Source organism: Chrysochloris asiatica, unplaced genomic scaffold, assembly GCF_000296735.1.
Source record: "Chrysochloris asiatica unplaced genomic scaffold, ChrAsi1.0 scaffold00041, whole genome shotgun sequence".
Taxonomy (NCBI): Eukaryota; Metazoa; Chordata; class Mammalia; order Afrosoricida; family Chrysochloridae; genus Chrysochloris; species Chrysochloris asiatica.
Window position 1 is genome coordinate 6,417,401 of NW_006408559.1, and position 17,690 is coordinate 6,435,090.

General features: G+C 43.3%; 1 protein-coding gene across 1 annotated transcript in view; it reads left to right on the forward strand.

Annotated features, from left to right (window-relative positions):
• EXOC4 (exocyst complex component 4) overlaps positions 1–17,690 on the forward strand; it is a 947,076-nt gene that overhangs the window by 37,652 nt on the left and 891,734 nt on the right. The window contains 1 exon segment of the mRNA XM_006861146.1: positions 10,896–11,090. Coding sequence (XP_006861208.1) covers positions 10,896–11,090 — 195 coding nt within the window.

Genomic DNA, 17,690 nt, shown 5'->3' on the forward strand with positions numbered 1-17,690 from the left:
CTACCAGAGCTCCTTACATATATACATATATAATATATACACTTATATACATATACACACATATATGCATATAATACACTTATATACATACACACACAGATATATATGGTGTCCTGGTGTGGTGCAGTGAGTTAATGCGTTGGACTGCAGGGTTGGTTTGAACTACAAGGTCAGTGGTTCAAGCTCACCAGCCGCTCCTCCAAAACTGTATACAGAATGGCTATGACACACTCATATATATGGTGAGGTGGTTTCGAAAAGTTCATGGGAAAATGGAATTGAAAAATTATAGAATTTTTTTCACCAACTTTTTGAAACCCTTTTGGATATACATATACGTTGCTTTAGCAGTGATTTGAAATGATTTTATTTTATTTTATTTTTTTGCTTTTTTATTTTTTCACTTGATAGGAAGTTGGTTGTGAGTTCCCGGTAATGATTGAACATTCTTGGTGATTTTTGTGACATAAAGACAAAATGCTTACAAATTATTTGAAAATACACTAAAATGTTTGTGAATACCAAAATCCTTGAATGTCATGTTTTAGTAGTGACAGACATTGTATCACTCTTGATTTAAAAGTTTGCTTTTATGTCTTGGAGCTCTTTCTTTGCTTTCACTCTCTCTTCCTCCTGCCCCTTCCTTTGTAGGTCCTGGAAAAGCTCTGTGTCCTGGCTGCCTTAGTACTTATTGGGTACAATGGGTCGAAAGGGTTTTTTTTTTTTTTTTAATACTTGTATAAGAGATGACCTATCCAAGGACTGTATCAAATATTCCGTCACATCCTGCTCTGTGTCATTCTTTCCTGTGTGTTTTGAGGGCCACTCCTAGTACCTTTCAGTGCAACTTTTTGATAATTTAACAGTGAGTGCAGCCATGTACTGAGCCCTGATTACGCCCGAATCCCATTCAGCAAAGTTCAAACTCGCTCTCTGCTCCCTCGGACCCTGAAGTCCTTCTGCTGGTCTGTAGTTTCTTCTTTATTGAGCTAGTTTTGCAGAACTCATGTATGGGTTTGGTTTTCAGTGAGAGATTTTTCAGAACCCCAACTTACAAACACTAAGAGAGTGCTGTCCTCTTGTTTGGTGTTGGGGTGTGAGGTCCAGATCCTCACGCTGGGGGCCTTCCTTGCCCCTCGGCATCTGGGGGTTGAGGGCTGCACAGACCATGGTGTGAAACTCTGCGTTAGGAGATGGATAGGGGCTCCTGGGAAGGGCCTGCCCAGTGATAGCGGTGCTCCCAGCATTCCCAGAGATGCAGCTTCCTGTCCCCTAGGCCTTATATTAAGATTCTGCAAGCAGATACATACATTATTCTTCTCAGAACCTTGCTGATGGACGACTTCCAGCCTCCAGTGGCTCCAAATCCAGAGTCAACATGCTTTTAACCTTTTTTGAAGCACTGTGCTGACCTCTTTACATTTTAAAATCAACTGGGCATTTTGAAAGGAATACTCTAATAACTCTTAACCTTTTCAAGTGACAAGTTCATCATATGGATTTATCTGTGAAACTAGGTAAGGCTATAGATCCATTGGTCTAGATTTAAAGTCAACTGTAGTTCATTTTGGCCCAGTCCACTGAGCTCAGGGGGTCAGCAGATGAATATAGAGAGGCACTGACCTTCTCCCTCTGCCACAAGTAATCACAGCGAGGGTGAGGGACCTTTTGGTATTTGTGTTTTCTGATTAGTTGGGTTGGCTGTGGGGACTTTGTCCAAATCTCTGAGGAAAGACCGGCCATGATTCCTTCCTCGTCTCCTTGCTCCTCTCCGTCTTCGATAGCGTCTTGACTGCTAACAAAGTGCCCGCCTGCAGTTGGGAGAGCGAGCCCCCTCCCGATGGGCACGTTCACCACCCTGATTTCTACAAAACAGAAAAAGAAAACTCTGTTACATCCGACAGTGCCCATGAGCGTAAATGTCACATAACTCAGTGTTATGAATGAGCTTCGATATGGGAGAAAGAAATTAAGGGCTGACAATGCTCTTTTCAAAAAAGCCTTTAGTGATAAGTAGGAGAAGAAAAATGTTGGGGGGAAATGAAAAGGAGATGGTTTTCACTGCAGAATTTGAACATTCTGAACCGTGAAAGTCCCATTTCTTATTACTCACGAAACACTCATGTTTCCTCACTATATTCCACACTAGTTTTTTTCCCTGTCTTTTGATTTTGAATTACATACAATATTTCTTATTATATGTAAAATTCAGGTATATCATTTTTTTAAAAGTAGAAACGTGACTGACTCTGTAGTCATTGGGCTACAAGATACTGAGGATGTGTAGATCTGAGTTGACGAGTTTCTTTGCCACAAGGGTATTATGAAGATTCACTCAGTAAGTATTTGTTGAGCACCAGCTACGTGCTCGGTTCTGTGGTAGGAGCTGACTGGTTGGCGATAATAGATTTCACTCAACTGCTAACCAGGAAGTTGATGGTTTGAGTCCACTGGCAGTGCTTTGGAACATAGGACTGGCTATCTACTTCTGTAAGATTCGTTGTTGTTAAGTGCCACAGGGTCAGTTCCGACTCATAGCGACCTTATGTAGGGTTTCTGAGAAGCAGCTAGTGGGTTAGAACCACTGACCTTATGTTTAGCAGTCCAGTGATTATCCTACAGTGCCACACCAGGACTGGAGCCATAGAAACCCTATGGAGTGCAGCTGTACTCTGAAACACATGGGGTTGCCGTGAGTTGGAATCCATTTGACAGCAGCTTTTACAAATTGTCTTTTTTGTTGCTGTTTAGGTACCATATAGTGCTGTATTACGGGACTTCTGGTAAGACACTATAGGGTACGCACTGGACTGTGAACCACAAGATCAGTGGTTCAACCCCACCAGCTGATCCTCGAAAAGTCTGTATGGGGTGCGATGAGTCAGAACCAACTCTGTGGTACTTAACAACAGCAACAGTGCTTATTCCAGGAGCCTTGGTAGCACAGTGATTAAGTGCTGAGCTTAACAGTTAGTAGTTTGAACCCAGTCGCTCCATGGGAGAAAGTGAAGGCCGTCTGTTGCTATAAAGGTTACCACCTTGGAAACCCCATAGGGCAGTTCTGCTCTGGCCTCCGGATCACCGTGAGCTGGAATTGACTGGGTGGTGATGGTGAGTTTAGTTTTGTGTGATGTTTCTCACAGCAGCAGAAGGAGTCCCAGTGTGGCGCTGTAGGATAAGCACGCAACCGTATGTCCATTTAAACTGCAAGGTTGGCAGATCAAACTCACCAGCCGCTCCTCGGAAATGCTCTCCAGGGTCGCTGTGAGTTGGAACAGACTCTCCAGCATGTAACAACAACAGTGGGAGCAGGACAGGCGGGAGCAGGAGACTGGGGCCTTGTCTCTCTCGTGAGCAGTGGGAAAACAGTTGACATTTCACCTGAGGTGGCGGCCCTGTGGGCGCTTCATCAAGCTCCTCACTCCTAATGATGCCTGGTCATGGAGTTGACTGTATGTGATTCTGGAAGGTTGTTTGGGCTTAATCATCGAGTCCTGCAACATTTGTTACTTAGACATTTCAGTGAAATACCTTTTTGAAAGTGTATCTTGAAAAGTAAGATTAGAATGAAGAGTAACTATAGCTAGTATCAACCATAGCCGCGTCCAACAGCAGGCCTTTGGTAGGAGGTTACCGGCAGCCCAGTCACAGGATGGAAGACGCTGACTGCGTGTGTGAAGAGGGAACAAGGCTGGCTATTGGGTTGTTAGAACTGGACACACTAAGCTGTGGCCTCATTCGGACCTCCACATTGGTCTGGCAAGCATGGATTCAGTCACCCCAGCAGGCGGCAGCGCACTTCTTTCCCATCAGGTAACCACGTTCAGGTGCTCTTTTGTGTAGTGTTCCCCAACTGCAACTCCTACGTAAGCTACTGCCTTCGGAGAGGGTTGAACAGAGCTGCTCTGAGAATTTAAGTCCCTAGAATGGCAGCTGAAACACAGAAACAAAACAACTTAAGTGAAGAGAAGGGAGGACTACATGGGAAACACAAGTTTAAAGGGCAGTTTGAAAATGATCTATTGTTCCAGAACACTCTTAAGCAGAGCTGAGAGCAATGTGTGAAAAATTATTCTTCTTAGGGCCTTTCCAAAGATGTCAGCTTGAGGACTAAGGTGCGCCTGACCCAAGCCATGGTATTTTCAGTAACCTCATATGCATGTGAAAGCTGGACAGTGAATAAGGAAGACCGTAGAAGAATTGATGCATTTGAGTTATGGTGTTGGAGGAGAATGCTGAAAGTGCCACGGGCTGCCAAAAGAACCAACAGATCCGTTTTGGACGAAGTGCAGCCAGAGTGCTCCTTGGAGACCAAGATGGCCAAACTTCGTCTCTCATACTTTGGACATATTGTCAGGAGGGAGCAGTCGCTGGAGAACGAGATCATGTTTTGTAAGGTGGAGGGTCAGAGAAAAAGAGATGGATTGGCCAAGTGGCAGCACTGATGGACTCCAGCGTGGCAACAGTAGTGAGGTTGGCCCGGGATCGGACAGTGTTTCGTTCTGCTGTGCATAAGGTTGCTAGGAGTGGTACTGACTCGATGGCACCTAACAACAACAACAACAAGGGTCTGTCTATAAAACTCCATGGAAAAATGGATCAGACCTTGGGTCAGGAGACTGCCTATCAAAATGCTTATGTATACATTTGTTACTGAAATAATAATTGTTTTTGTTATGTACCTTCGAATCATTTCTGACTCGTAGAGAACCTGTATAGAGTTTCTGAAGCTGTAAATCTTTGTGGGAGCAGAATGTCTTATGTGTTCTTCCAAGGAGTGCCTGATGGACTTGAACCGCTGACCCTGTGATTCACAGCCCAGTGCTTATCCTACAGAGTCACCACACTGCTCAGTAATAAAAATACTGTTAAGTGCCGTCAAGTTGGTTTTGATTTCATAGTGACTCTGCATAGGGTTTCTGTGGAGTGGCTGTGGATTTGAACCACTTAACTGGTGGTTAGCAGTCTAATGGTTATCCTGTAGTGCCGCACCAGGACTCCATAATTGTTGTTGTTGTTAAGTGCCATTGAGTCGGTTCCGACCCATAGGAACCTGAATAGGGTTTCCAAGGAGCAGCTGGTGAGCTTGAACTACCAACCTCGTAGTTGAAGCGACTTTGCAGTCTGGCACATTCACCCACAGCATCACACCTGGATTCCATAATGTTGTTGTTGTTGTTATGTGCCGTGGAGTTGGAACCAACTCATAGTGACCCTGTACAGGGTTTCCGAGGGTGTAAATCTTTACGGGAGTAGAAAGCCTCATCTTTCTCCCGCGCAGCAGCTGGTAGTTTCGAACTGCTGACCTTGCGGTTCACAGCCTGATTCGTAACCACTACGCTACCAGAGCACCATTGGATTCCATAATAGGAGTAAGACTATCAGCACCACCACCTTATAGGTTACAGGTTTAAAACACGGTTGAAATGCCTCACAGTTGATTGACTGTTCATAGCACATCTTTTTATGGGGGTGATTGATTGATTACATTACAGTTGACCTCAACATGGGGGGGTGGGTTGTTGTTAAATGCTGTGGAGTCATAGTGACTCTATAGTTTCTGAAGAGTGGCTGGTGAGCTTGAACCTCCGACCTTGTGGTTCAAACTGACCTTTCAGTCTAGTGCTTATCCTACAGTGCCAGATCTTGCTAATGGCCAGGCCACTGAGAAGCCTGGACAGGCCACTGTTAGACATCACCCCATGGTGTATTCCCTGCCAGCACCATAAATCGAAGGAATCTGCTTGTCTCCTGTCTTCCTTGTCCATTGTCAAGCTGTCACATGTGTATGAGATGATGGAAAATATCATGGCTTGGTCAGGCAGAGTGACATTTTCACAGAGATCTCTTATGACCGATTTGTCCTGTGCGATTCGTCATTTGATTTCCTGACAGCTGCTTCCATGGGTATTGATTTTGGATGCAGATGAAATGAAGTACTTGACATCATCAGTCTCTTCTCTGTTTATTGGGATGCTGCAGTTGTAGGATTTTTTGATGCTGTAGGATAAGCCTTCAACCAAAAGTTCGATTTGTACTGCAGCATTGATGATTCAAATATACCAGCTGCTCCTCAGAAGCCCTGTACCAGGTTGTTATGAATTGGAACCGATTCAGTGGTACTTAACAACAACACCAAGGAGCCCCTTTGAAGTGATCTCTGCTCCTTCCTTCTCTCAGATGTTTGTCTCTGTTGTGTGCCATTGAGCTGATTTCAACTCTTATGACCCATGGTGACAGATTTGAGTTTCCCATGTGGTTTTCTTGGCTATAATCTTTATGGGAAGAGATCGCTGGGATCCACTGCTAGGTTCAAACTATCCACCTTTTGGTGAGCAGTGAGCACTTAACCAGTGCGTTATTAAGGTTCACTTGCTCCAACACCCCACAGTGCTGACCCAAGGCTTTCCTCATCTCCTTCTGTCCTGGAGTCAGGTTGCAAACAGTCTTCTCTGCTGTCAGCGTCCCTTCACATTTCAGGTCCCGACAGCCCCTCAGGCCCTCTGGTCCGGAGTTCCTCTTTTTCTTGTTGCTAAGTGCCATGGGCTATAGGATCAGCCCTGGACTGCAAACCACAAGGTCAGCAGTTCAACTCCACCAGCTGCTCCTCAGAAACCTTATACAGGGACATTTTGAGTTGGAATCGAGTCGACTGCACTCAGTAACAGCAGTAAGTGCCGTAGAGTCGTTTCCAACTCATAGCAACCTGTATAGGGTTTCCTAGGAGTATGTGGTGAATTTGAACTGCCTAGCTTGAGGTTCAAACTGCCTTTGTGGTCCAGCGCTTATCTTACAGTGCCCCACCAGGAGTCCTTTTCTCTTTTTCTAAGCACTTCTTAAAAGAGCCCTGGTGATGCAGTGACTAAAGCGCAGGACAGTTAACCTAAAGGTTGGCAGTTCAAACCCACTAGCTGCTTCAAGGCAGAAAGTGAGGCAGTCTGCTTCCATTAAGATTTCAGCCTTGGAAACCATAGAGGTCAGTTCTGCCCTGTGTTATAGCGTTTGACTGTGAGTTGGAATCAACTTGACAGCAGTGAGTTTGCACTTCCTGTATTCTGAAACTGTTGTTGACCAGGTGACTAGGAACAACTATGACTTGATTAGAATTCTGAGGAAAGGAAGGACACTGGGTTTTGAGGAAGGATTTCTGTGCTTCTCTTTGATGTCACACTTTGAATTGCCTAGGTTCATGGTTTTGTTTAAGAAAGTTTTGATTACCTTTAGAAATGAAATAGAGTAGAATTAAGATACCACCTTTATGGAAGTAGAACATAGATCAGGAATTTGAGAAATATGAGTAAATGTTTAGGAATAATTTGGAACTTTTCTCATATTTACATGTTGTTGTTCTCTGATGGACATAGCTTTATTTCCTTCCCTACCTTTTTTTTTTTTTTTAAGATTGTCTTTATTGAGGTAAAACTTACAGACACTAGAATACTCTCAAGACACACAGATTTGAGAGTACAGGTCAGTAAGCCTGTGGCAAATGTCTCTACTCTGAAAAGTGTCCAGCCAACCAGCTACTTCGTTCTGGCTCCTCATCCTCAGTTCTCCTCACACCCTGCCCCAAGCAACTGTTGATTTTTAAGTTCTGTCAGGATGGGTTGGTTTTGCCTGTTCTAGGACAGTATAGAAAAAAGGGAGTCACCCAGTGTGTATTCTCGTGTCTGACTTTTGTTCAGCGTCATGGTTTTGAGGTTTTTCACGTTTCTTCCCTTTGATTGCTGAGTAGTATTCTTTCCTCAGGTTTTCAATGGACGTCTCCTTATAACTGTGACATTTCAGTCCAAACGCTGACACCTCAGGGTAGTTTAGTATTAAAACTTCTTATGGCGCTAGAGCCCTGGTGTGACACTGTGTATTAAGCACTGGACTCCTAACCACAAGGTCAGCAGTTCAAACCTACCAGCTGCTCCTGGAAACCCTTTATCGGGTCACTGTGAGTCAGAACTGACTCCAAAGGACATAGGAAAACACGGCTCCTCATGTTTCCAGCTTTGGTTACCTCAGTTTAGGGGATAATTTTGGCGATGCTCAGCTTCTACATAGCCTGATGCCAAAGTGTTTCTTCACAAATTTTTACCTTCCTTTTCACATCTTCTCCCATGGAGTAAGCAAAAGTGAGAAGCAAGCTGACTACATTGTGTATATCCTAGTGTAAGATGCCATCTTGTTCTTTTTCCACTTGGGAAGGTCTTTGCCAAGATTTACCGACACTCCGTAAGTTTATCCCCTGTTCTCTTGATCAAGAGCATAGTTGGGTGTTGTATGACATAAGATTTATTTTAAACTGTTTCCATAGTAACCACTGCCTGCCGAAGAAAAAGCTGAGAATTACAGAACCAAACCGATAATGTGTAGAATATCAGAAATCAAATTCTAACAGATTTAACTAAGATTTAAAATAGAGTGGATTGGCTAGCTGGAGTTCTTAACCCAAGGACCAAGAACTCCCAGGAAATCTAGGAATATGTGTAAAAAGTTAAATAAAACCACAAGTGTTGATTAAAAACCAGATTCCCTGCCTCATGCTACCAAGTATCTAGCACATACATCTGAGGCACTCACTGACTTTTACTTTCAATGGTTTTCTTCAGGTATTTCTATTTTTATATTTCTACATAATATATATACATTCTTCTCTTCCCCTATTTTAGATATTGTGTGCTGACTTCCAGCTATGGAAGATGAGGGTCCAGGCCTTCTCATTCTTTTTCCTGCCTCGCCTCATCTTCTTCCATCATCTTCTCTCCTCTCTCTGATTGTATCCTAGTTCTTGGCTAAGTCGATAGTCAGTTATCCTTTCATAACAACAGAAATATTGACTAAGGTGCGCCTGACCCATGCCATGGTATTTTCAATAGCCTCATATGGATGCGAAAGCTGCACAGTGAATAAGGAAAATCGTAGAAGAATTGATGCCTTTGAGTTGTGGTGTTGGAGGAGAATACTGAAAGTGCCATGGACTGCCAAAAGAACCAATAGATCTGTTTTGGAAGAAGTGCAGCCAGAGTGCTCCTTGGAGGCCAGGATGGCTAAGCTTCGTCTCTCCTACTTTGTACATATTGTCCGGAGGAAACAGTCGCTGGAGAAGGATGTCATGCTGGATAAGGTGGAGGGTCAGAGAAAAAGAGGAAGACCCCTAATGAGATGGATTTAATTTTCGGCCTACTTCCTCTTTTGTCTGCTTGTCCCGCTCCACAATCCCCGTTCAGGACTTGTTTCTAGTTGGAAACAGTTCAGGGCCGGCTGTGGCCGTTTGGTTTTAATTGGAAACTGTCTCTTTAAATTTCGAGGAGATCTGTGCGCATGCGTAGTAGAACCCTCCGAGGGTGGGGCTGGGGTGCCCACTAGCTCAGGCACCCCTATAGTCACCAGAATGGAAGTGCGCAGACAGCAAGGGACCAATGAACAGATACCAAAAGAGAAGAATGTCCACACCTTTTATCTCAGCGGTTCTGCCAGGCATCTGTGGCCGCTCTGATCCTTCCCCCACGTGGTCTCACCCAAGATGGCAGCTCCTGGAGCAGCCGAGTGTCCCGGACTAGAAAGCAATAGATTTCTTGCTTCTGCCACAAATTCTCCCAGCTGTGAGCCTTCCAACCTTCTAAGTATTCCTTTATATGCGGTTCAGAGTTCTGGGACCATCCCCTGAGCCTGCTTGGTCAGGTATTCTGTGTTGTTGTTGGCTGAGCTCTCTGCTATACGTTCACCCGATCCGCCATCTTGTTTGTTCCCCCTAGAATTTGTTTTTATTCTATCCTCACACTTGATTGATAGTTTTTTTTTTTTCTGGAAAAGACTTCCCTCTTGGAGTTTTGAAGGTATTGCTCCTTTGTTTTGTGGGTCTTATGAAAAGTCTGATGCCTTTCAGATTCATAGTCCTTTGTCTGGGTCCTGTTTGGTTTTTTCCTTTGGAAGCTTTTTTGGTGGTCTGTCTTTGTGTTCTTATGTTTCATGTTAAGGTGCCCTGGCTTGGGTCATTTTCACCCATTGTCTTGAGCATTTGGTGTGCCTTTTCAATCTGGAAACCATGACCATCCCCTAGTGGACTCGTGTTGCTTTCCCCCTGTTGCCTGCCTACTGCATTTAGTTGTAAAAACCTACAGCAATGCAATAATTTGTAGGATAAGCACAGCACTTCTAACCACAAGGTTAGCAGATCTAAACTAGCAGCTGCTCTCAGAAACCCTACACAGGGTTGCTATGAGTTGGAAGTGACTCAACAGCACTTAAAAAACACCATACCACAACTACTCTACTCTAGAAACTTTTTTCTTTTAGTCCATTGATATGAATGTCTATTTTGTTGGTTGGTACTTTGGCGGAAGTTGAAGAGCTAGAAGGTTCTTCCAGGTGTGCAGGATCTCTGCAAGGTCCAGTGGAGGAGGAAAAAGAGTAGACTCTCTCCATAGACACGCTCGTATCTGTGTGGTACTCAGATTTTCAGCATGCTTTATATCATAGGTAATTTTTCTAGACTCAAAGGTAGGTCATTTCATACCAGAGACAATACACACACAGAGAGGTTGAAACATGTCCAAGTGTGTCTGTCTCAATGTCAGCACCAGGATTAGAATTTTGCAAGATGACCACCCAAGGGGTTTAAGCTGCTTGCGAATTACATATACAAGTTCCAGTGGGGAACTGTTGTTGTTTTTTTGTTATGTGCTGTGGAGTCAGTTCTGACTGATAGCGACCCTGTACAGGGTTTCCAAGGTTGTGATCTTTCAAGGAGTAGAAAGCCTCATCTTTCTCTCACGGAACAGCTGGTAGTTTTGAACTGCTGACCTTGAGGTTAGCAGCCCGATTCGTAACCACTACGCTCCTTTCATACAGGTCTGGGTTACAAGACTTTGCACTGACCCCAGATCGCCTCTGTCTCGTTGTAGGTGAAAGAGAACCTGCTCTCCTGTAAGATGCTATTGCATTGCAAAAGGGATGAGCTCAGGAAACTGTGGATCGAGGGAATCGAACACAAGCACGTCCTGAACCTGCTGGATGAAATTGAGAATATCAAGCAAGTGCCCCAGAAGCTGGAGCGGTGCATGGCCAGCAAGCACTATCTCAGTGCCACCGACATGCTGGTAAGCCACTCACCTGGGCAAAGAGGTGCAAACACACACTCCCTTTGCTCTCTGGATCCTGTCATGCATGTTGCCTGTTCCCCACAGCCCCCTTGAGGTGCCTGAGCCCTCTCAGGTGAGCCCTGGCTGGATCCTAAGTCTTTGTGGTTGTTGTGAGAAGTGACTCTGATTAGTATGTATGCATTGTCTACCCCTGGAACAGCTGCATAAGTAGACTGTAAGAAACCAGTTCCTAAATCACGGTAGCATGGCGTTGAGAGGCTTTTGCTTCTGAGGGAGATAGTTAATGATTCCCATTCTGAAAACTGAAATCTCTATGAGTTAGAATTTATAAAGTTGATGGTCCACAAATTCTCTGAAGGCTTTCTTTTTTATGTTAGAACTTTGTTTTTGCGTATAAATTGATAAGATAGGAAATAATTTTTTGTGAATATGTTGGAAGCAACTTATTCAAGCAAGAGTATTCCACAGCCTTCAGTTTCTCTCCTGATCCAATGTGTTCCAGGTCTTTCTGAGTTGTTGTCAGGTGCCATTCAGTTCATTCTGACTCAGTGACTTCGTGACAGAGTACAACTCTTCCACAGGGTTTCCACATGTAACTTTAATGGAAGCAGACTGCCACACCTTCCTCCCTCAGAGCAGCTGGGGAGTTTGAACTGCTGATCTTTTGGTTCGCTGTCCAGAGCTTTGCCCTGAAGGTGGTTTAAGAATGGTCTGCCCTTGGGAGACACAGAAACAAAACTTATTTTTAGTATCAAGTGGACGTCAGCATTTTTCTTGACTGTGGGGTTCCCACCAGAAGAAAATGAGTTACCTTCCAGGTTCCTTGTGGGTTTACGTATTAGTAATGAATGTATGGGACTTCCGGTGTGTTGCTATGGATCAGCACTGGACTGCAAAACCCTGTAAGGGTTGTTATGAATCAGAACCAGTTCGACAACATTTAACAACAAAAGCAGCAATGCATATGTGCTATATTTTATTTCAGGCGTCAGCAATCAGAATATGGTAAGTGTGTGTATGTAGTTGATTTGATTCATGTGTATTCCATCTGTTGAGGTCCATGTGTATAGTCATCATTTATGTTGTAAAAAGGTAATTTGTATTCCTACCCCCTCCATACACAGAGTAGACAAGGATGGGCACTTGGACATTGGCTACCCAAATGGGGGGCTACAATGGCAAGAAGTGACTGGCTTACAAGCTTTCAAGAGGGAACCTAGATCCAGAGGGCATGGAGGAAGGTAGAATCTCCAGTGAGTAGTATCCAGTCTGTGTGGGTAGGGCTGATGAAAGGAAATGTGGATAGGTCTCTTGTGATACAATAGTGAATAATTTTTATCAGGACTAATTGTGAGAGTTGGAAATGGAAAGGTAGACATTTTGTAGCAAAAGGATGGGAGTGATTGACTATGCATTCTAGGAACGGAGGTCCCTGGGACCATCAAGGGAGAAGAGTGGAAAGCAGGACCCTACCCAGAGAAGCAGTGATGCCAGAGATGGAGGCAGAGATGATGACGTGGAGAAAGGGAGCAGCTGGGGACTTTAGACTCAGAGAGGCAGAGGGGTTAGTTGATGATGCGTGGAGGGGATTGTAACCATGGCAATGAAATGATATATGATAGGATGAATGTAAAGGTAATGTTCTCCCATGTAAACTATCACAGAATTCACAATGTTGTTGTTGTTATGTGTCGGGGACCGGCCTCGACATAGGGGTTCGGTTCACGAGGAGGAGATACCTGGCGACGATAGAGATAGCAAAAGAATACACAGACAGACAGAAGAAGGGAGACAATGAGGCACCCCAAAGCCAGGGTGGATACATCACTGGTGGGCAGACTTGGGAGTACAGGCATCATGGCCTCTGTAGGCAGCAACTCACTGCCCTGCAATCTGTACTGCATGCCCTCCAACCCGTAATGCACACCTGGGGAGGCCTGGGCCTCTGTTTTATTTAGGGGAGGAGCTTCACACCAAGCTGGGAGGGACTAAAACAGGATACAGCTAACATCAGTAATTTTCCAGACATTCAGGTAACTTTACATCGTACTTCGCTGGTTCGAATCCCAGGCCCGCAACTTGGCTTCTCAGGCTCAATTAACATATATATAGCCCCTGAGCTCAGTTGGGGGAAGGTGAGAGGTAAGGACAAAACTGTTTCGGTTTCCTGAGCCAGGTTTTCAGGAACTTGGCTGAATAGCTAACACTTGGGAGAGATTCAGGGAGGATGGCTTTTTTGTCTGTAGAACAAAGAACTGTGAAGTAGCTAAGATATTTTTAGTTAATCCTTTGGAGAAAGGCTTGAACTTTGAAACCTTTAGTCTCGGCTTTAGGAGGTTCTAATATTTCTCTGTGGATAATAAGGGCTCGTATTTGCAATTAATAAAACATAACCAGATATTAAGATGAAAAACAATTTGCCATTAACTGCCAAGTGGCTAGATCTGTTACACTTGGGCCTATAGGGCCTCGAACCTCTGACCAGGCTTACACGGTCTGCAACATATAAAACAATTTGCCACTAACTGTCAAGTAGCTAGATCTGTTACACTCGGGCCTATAGGGCCTCGAACCTCTGACCAGGCTTACACGGTCTGCAACAGTTATGTGCTGTGAAGTTGGTTCCGACTCATAGCGACCCAGTACAGGGTATCTGAGGCTATAAATCTTTACGGGAGCAGAAAGCCTCATCTTTCTCCCGCGGAACAGCTGGTAGTTTCGAATTGCTGACCTTGCAGTTCACAGCCCGATTTGTAACCACTACGCTATTAGAGCTCCTTTATAAATAAAGCATTACAAAAAAAAAAAAAAAAAGAGAGAGTAGTACACCAACTCCATTGCTTCAAATCTAAAAAAAAAGGTATTTGCAATGAATAGGTTGTTGGTCTTACAGCATTCTATCATGTGATCTCTGACATAATTTCTATCACCAAGGCCGTAATTTACAGCTATTGATCCTTTTTTGTTTCCAACTTTCTTGCTTCATTCACCATTAAATATCAATGTATCCTGATTGCATTTTGGACCATTTTAAGATTGCAGAAGTTGGTAAGCATTTTCAATGATTGTGTGTACATTTGAATCATAGTTACATGAACTGGTCTTTGTTGTTGCTTTTATGGAGGCATGGAGTTGGTTCTGACTTATAGAGACCCTGTATAGGGTTTATGAAGAGTGGCTGGTGGGTGTGAGCTGCTGACCTTGAGGCTGGAACTCCAGTGTATATCCTACTGTGCCACACCAGGACTCTGGTCTTCCTTATAGGTGTATGGATATTATCTTATCACAGTGAATGTGACACTGTTTTTCTTTGTCTTATTTAAAATGGCCAATATCAGTAAGTTTCAGGAGTCCTGGTGTGGCACCCTAGGGTAAGCACAGGACCACAAGGTTGGTTTGAAACCGAAAGTTTGGCGGTACAAACACATCAGCTGCTCTTGGAAACATTATACATGGTCGCTATGAGTTAGAAGTGACTAGATGGCACTTAACAACAATAAAAATGCCTAGGATATTGATCGTTATATGTTCCATTTAATTTTTTACACCTTCCTATTTTCCTAGCTCATTTCATGTTCCAATTATTAATGGATGTCGCAGCTGTATCTTCCCATTTTGAGTCGTGCCACATCAGCAGATTAAAGTGTTGAGAGCTTTAGTCCATCAGTAAGGTGGGCTCTATTTTGAGGAGGCAGCTCCTCCCCAGTCGTATTTTGATTGTCTTCTAACCTGTGGGGCTTGTCTTCCTGCGCTGTACCAGACAGAGCTCCACTGTTACTCAGAAGGTGTTCAGTTACCATTTTTTAAAGAAGTTAGATTGCCAGTTCCTTTTTCCTAGTGTTTCCTAGTCTGTGTTACGAGGGTGAGTCAAAAAATATCCGCACGGTGGTTATGTTAAAACACCTGCCCATGTCCATGACTGATGACGACACTGGGCGTGTACATGAAATGATTCTGTTGGGAAGACAGTGACAGTGGAGTGTATGGAAAGCCATGGCTCTGCTTATGAAATAGTTCATGGCAGACTTGGGTTTCGAAAAGTTTGTGCAAAATGAGTACCGGAATAGCTCATGGAAGAGCATAAACAAACAAAATCTGCAAACAAAATTTGGACCAATACTCAAAGGAAAGTAAAAGTTTCTTATGAAAAAATGTTTCTGGTGACAAGACCTGCATCCATCACTAAGAGCCTGAGAGTAAGCATCAGAGTGTGTAGTGGAATCACCCTCAATCGCTGACCAAGACAAAGCTCAAAGGACAACCATCTGCTGGAAACTTGATGCTTATGGTTTCCTGGGATCCTCAAAGGCCAGTATTGGAACACTATCAGGAAAAGGTTCAACAATCAACAGTGCTCCTTACAGTGAGATGCTCCTAAAGGATTAAAGGCAGAGAATTGTTTCCCAGCATGCTGTGATCTTGCATGACAATGCACATTCACACTGTTGACACTCTGCAAAAACTTCTTTTTGAGGTGTTAAAGCATCCTCTCTATATTCCTGATCTTGCTCCATGGGTCTTTCACCTCTTTGGTCCCCTGAAAGCAACCCATGGAGAATGAAGATTCACCTCTGATGAAGAAGTCAAGACAGCTTGCAGCTCAGCCTGAAACATTTTTTTAATATGGGAGTATGGAGGCTTGTTGACAGGTGGACAAAGTGTATTGAAAAGCAAGGAGATTATGTTGAAAAATGATGCCTTTGTCTTCTCTAAGAATTGATGAAAATAAATTCTTCACCCAGAGTGGGGATAATTTTAGATTCACCCTCGTAGTTTCATCTCCATTGATTGTCCACTATGAGTGACCCTGCTGATATTTGAAATACTGTTGTCATATCTTCTAGCAACTGCAGTAGGATACACTGATTTCTATTATTCATTTGTTTCAGTTCTGGTGTCCTTTCCAGTTGTGTGAATAAACGAAATTTTTGAGATAAAGTTAGTTTTCTTCAACTTTTTACTCTTTAACCATACTACAATGGGTTTCCTTATATGTGTTTGTTTCCTTACGGACATGTGGGATAGTATTCCCAAATGGAATTGCTTGATTTTTGTTGTTGTTAAGTGCCATTGAGTCGGTTCTGACTCATACTGACCCTGTACAGGGTTTCTGAGGAATGACTGGTGAGTTTGAACTGCCGACCTGTGGTTCAAACTGACCTTGCACTCCAGTGCTTATCCTACAGTGTCACACTGTGAATTTTTATGAGCAGAAAGCCTCTCGTTTCTTCCTAGAAGTGACTGGTAGATTCATACTGCTGACCTTGGGGTTAGCAGCCAGACTTGTAACTCACTACGCTACCAGGGCTGCTTGTTAACTCTGTTGTTGTTGTTAAGTTTTGTCGAGTCGGTTCCGACCCACAGTGACCCTGTATAGGGTTTTGGAGGAGCAGCTGGTGAGCTTGAACCACTGACCTTGCGGTTCAAACGGCTTTGTAGTCTGGCTCATTAACCCACAGCGCCACATCAGGACTCAGCTAGGTATTGCCAAATTGTTCCCTAGAGTATTTAAATCGGTTATGTTCCTACCACAACCTCTGTTACTCCACATACTCTTTAACAAGTATTGCTTATTTGACTTAATGTTTCTTGCTGTTGTGATTGTAGTGAACTAGTATCTTATTTAGTTAAAGTTGTGCTTCTTTGATAATTAGTTAAGTCCTGGTGTGGCACTGTGGGCTAATACGTCACACTTCAAAATCGGTTGAACTGCAAGGTCAGTGGCTCAAGCTCACCAGCTGCTCCTTGGAAACCCTATACCGACAGGGTCACTGTGGGTCTGAATTGACTCAACAGCATTTAACAACAACACTTTAAAATTTTTTAAAAATACTGGCTGTTTAGTTTTATTCCTTTGTGAATTGCCTATTCAAGTACTTATTTCCTATTTTTGTTAGACTTTGTTTCTTTTTTTCTACTTGTAGAAGTTCTTTATGTATTCTGTATTCTAATCCTTTGTCTGTTAAATGGATTCCAAATTTTTCCTTACAGTTGGTAGGTTATCTTTTCCTTTTTTTTTTCTTTTCATAAAGAAATTTTAAGTTTGTATACAATAACATTTCTCATTATTTTTTCTTTATGGTTGTAATTTTGTGTAAGATGTCTTTTATTATCCTGACGTCATAAAGAGAACTGTCTCTATTTCCCTTTTTAATCCAGCTAGAATCTTTTTTTTTTTTTTTAATTAAATGTTTTTATTTTGGATTGAGTGAAAATTTACAGGGCACATCATCAGCTTCACATTCAACCATTCATATAGCTTGTTTCATTACATTGATTATCATCCCCTCCATATATCATCAGTTAACAGTGTTTCTCTCTATCCTCTTTAGCTTTTTTTTTAGGATGGTGGGGAGGACTTGCCTTTTTGGAATTTACAGTCTCGGCTTTTAGGGAAGGTTTTTACATTTGTCTGTGGATATCAAGGACTCATGTATGAGATTACTAACAAGCATTACTGAATAATCAGATGAGGGACAGTTTGCTGTGTCTACTAGGTAGCTAAAGTCTGATCCTCAGAGCCTATGGTTTGGACGGTCAACAACGCTTGGGCACACAGGGGCTTGGCCTCCTGACCGGGTCTGCACGGTCTGCATC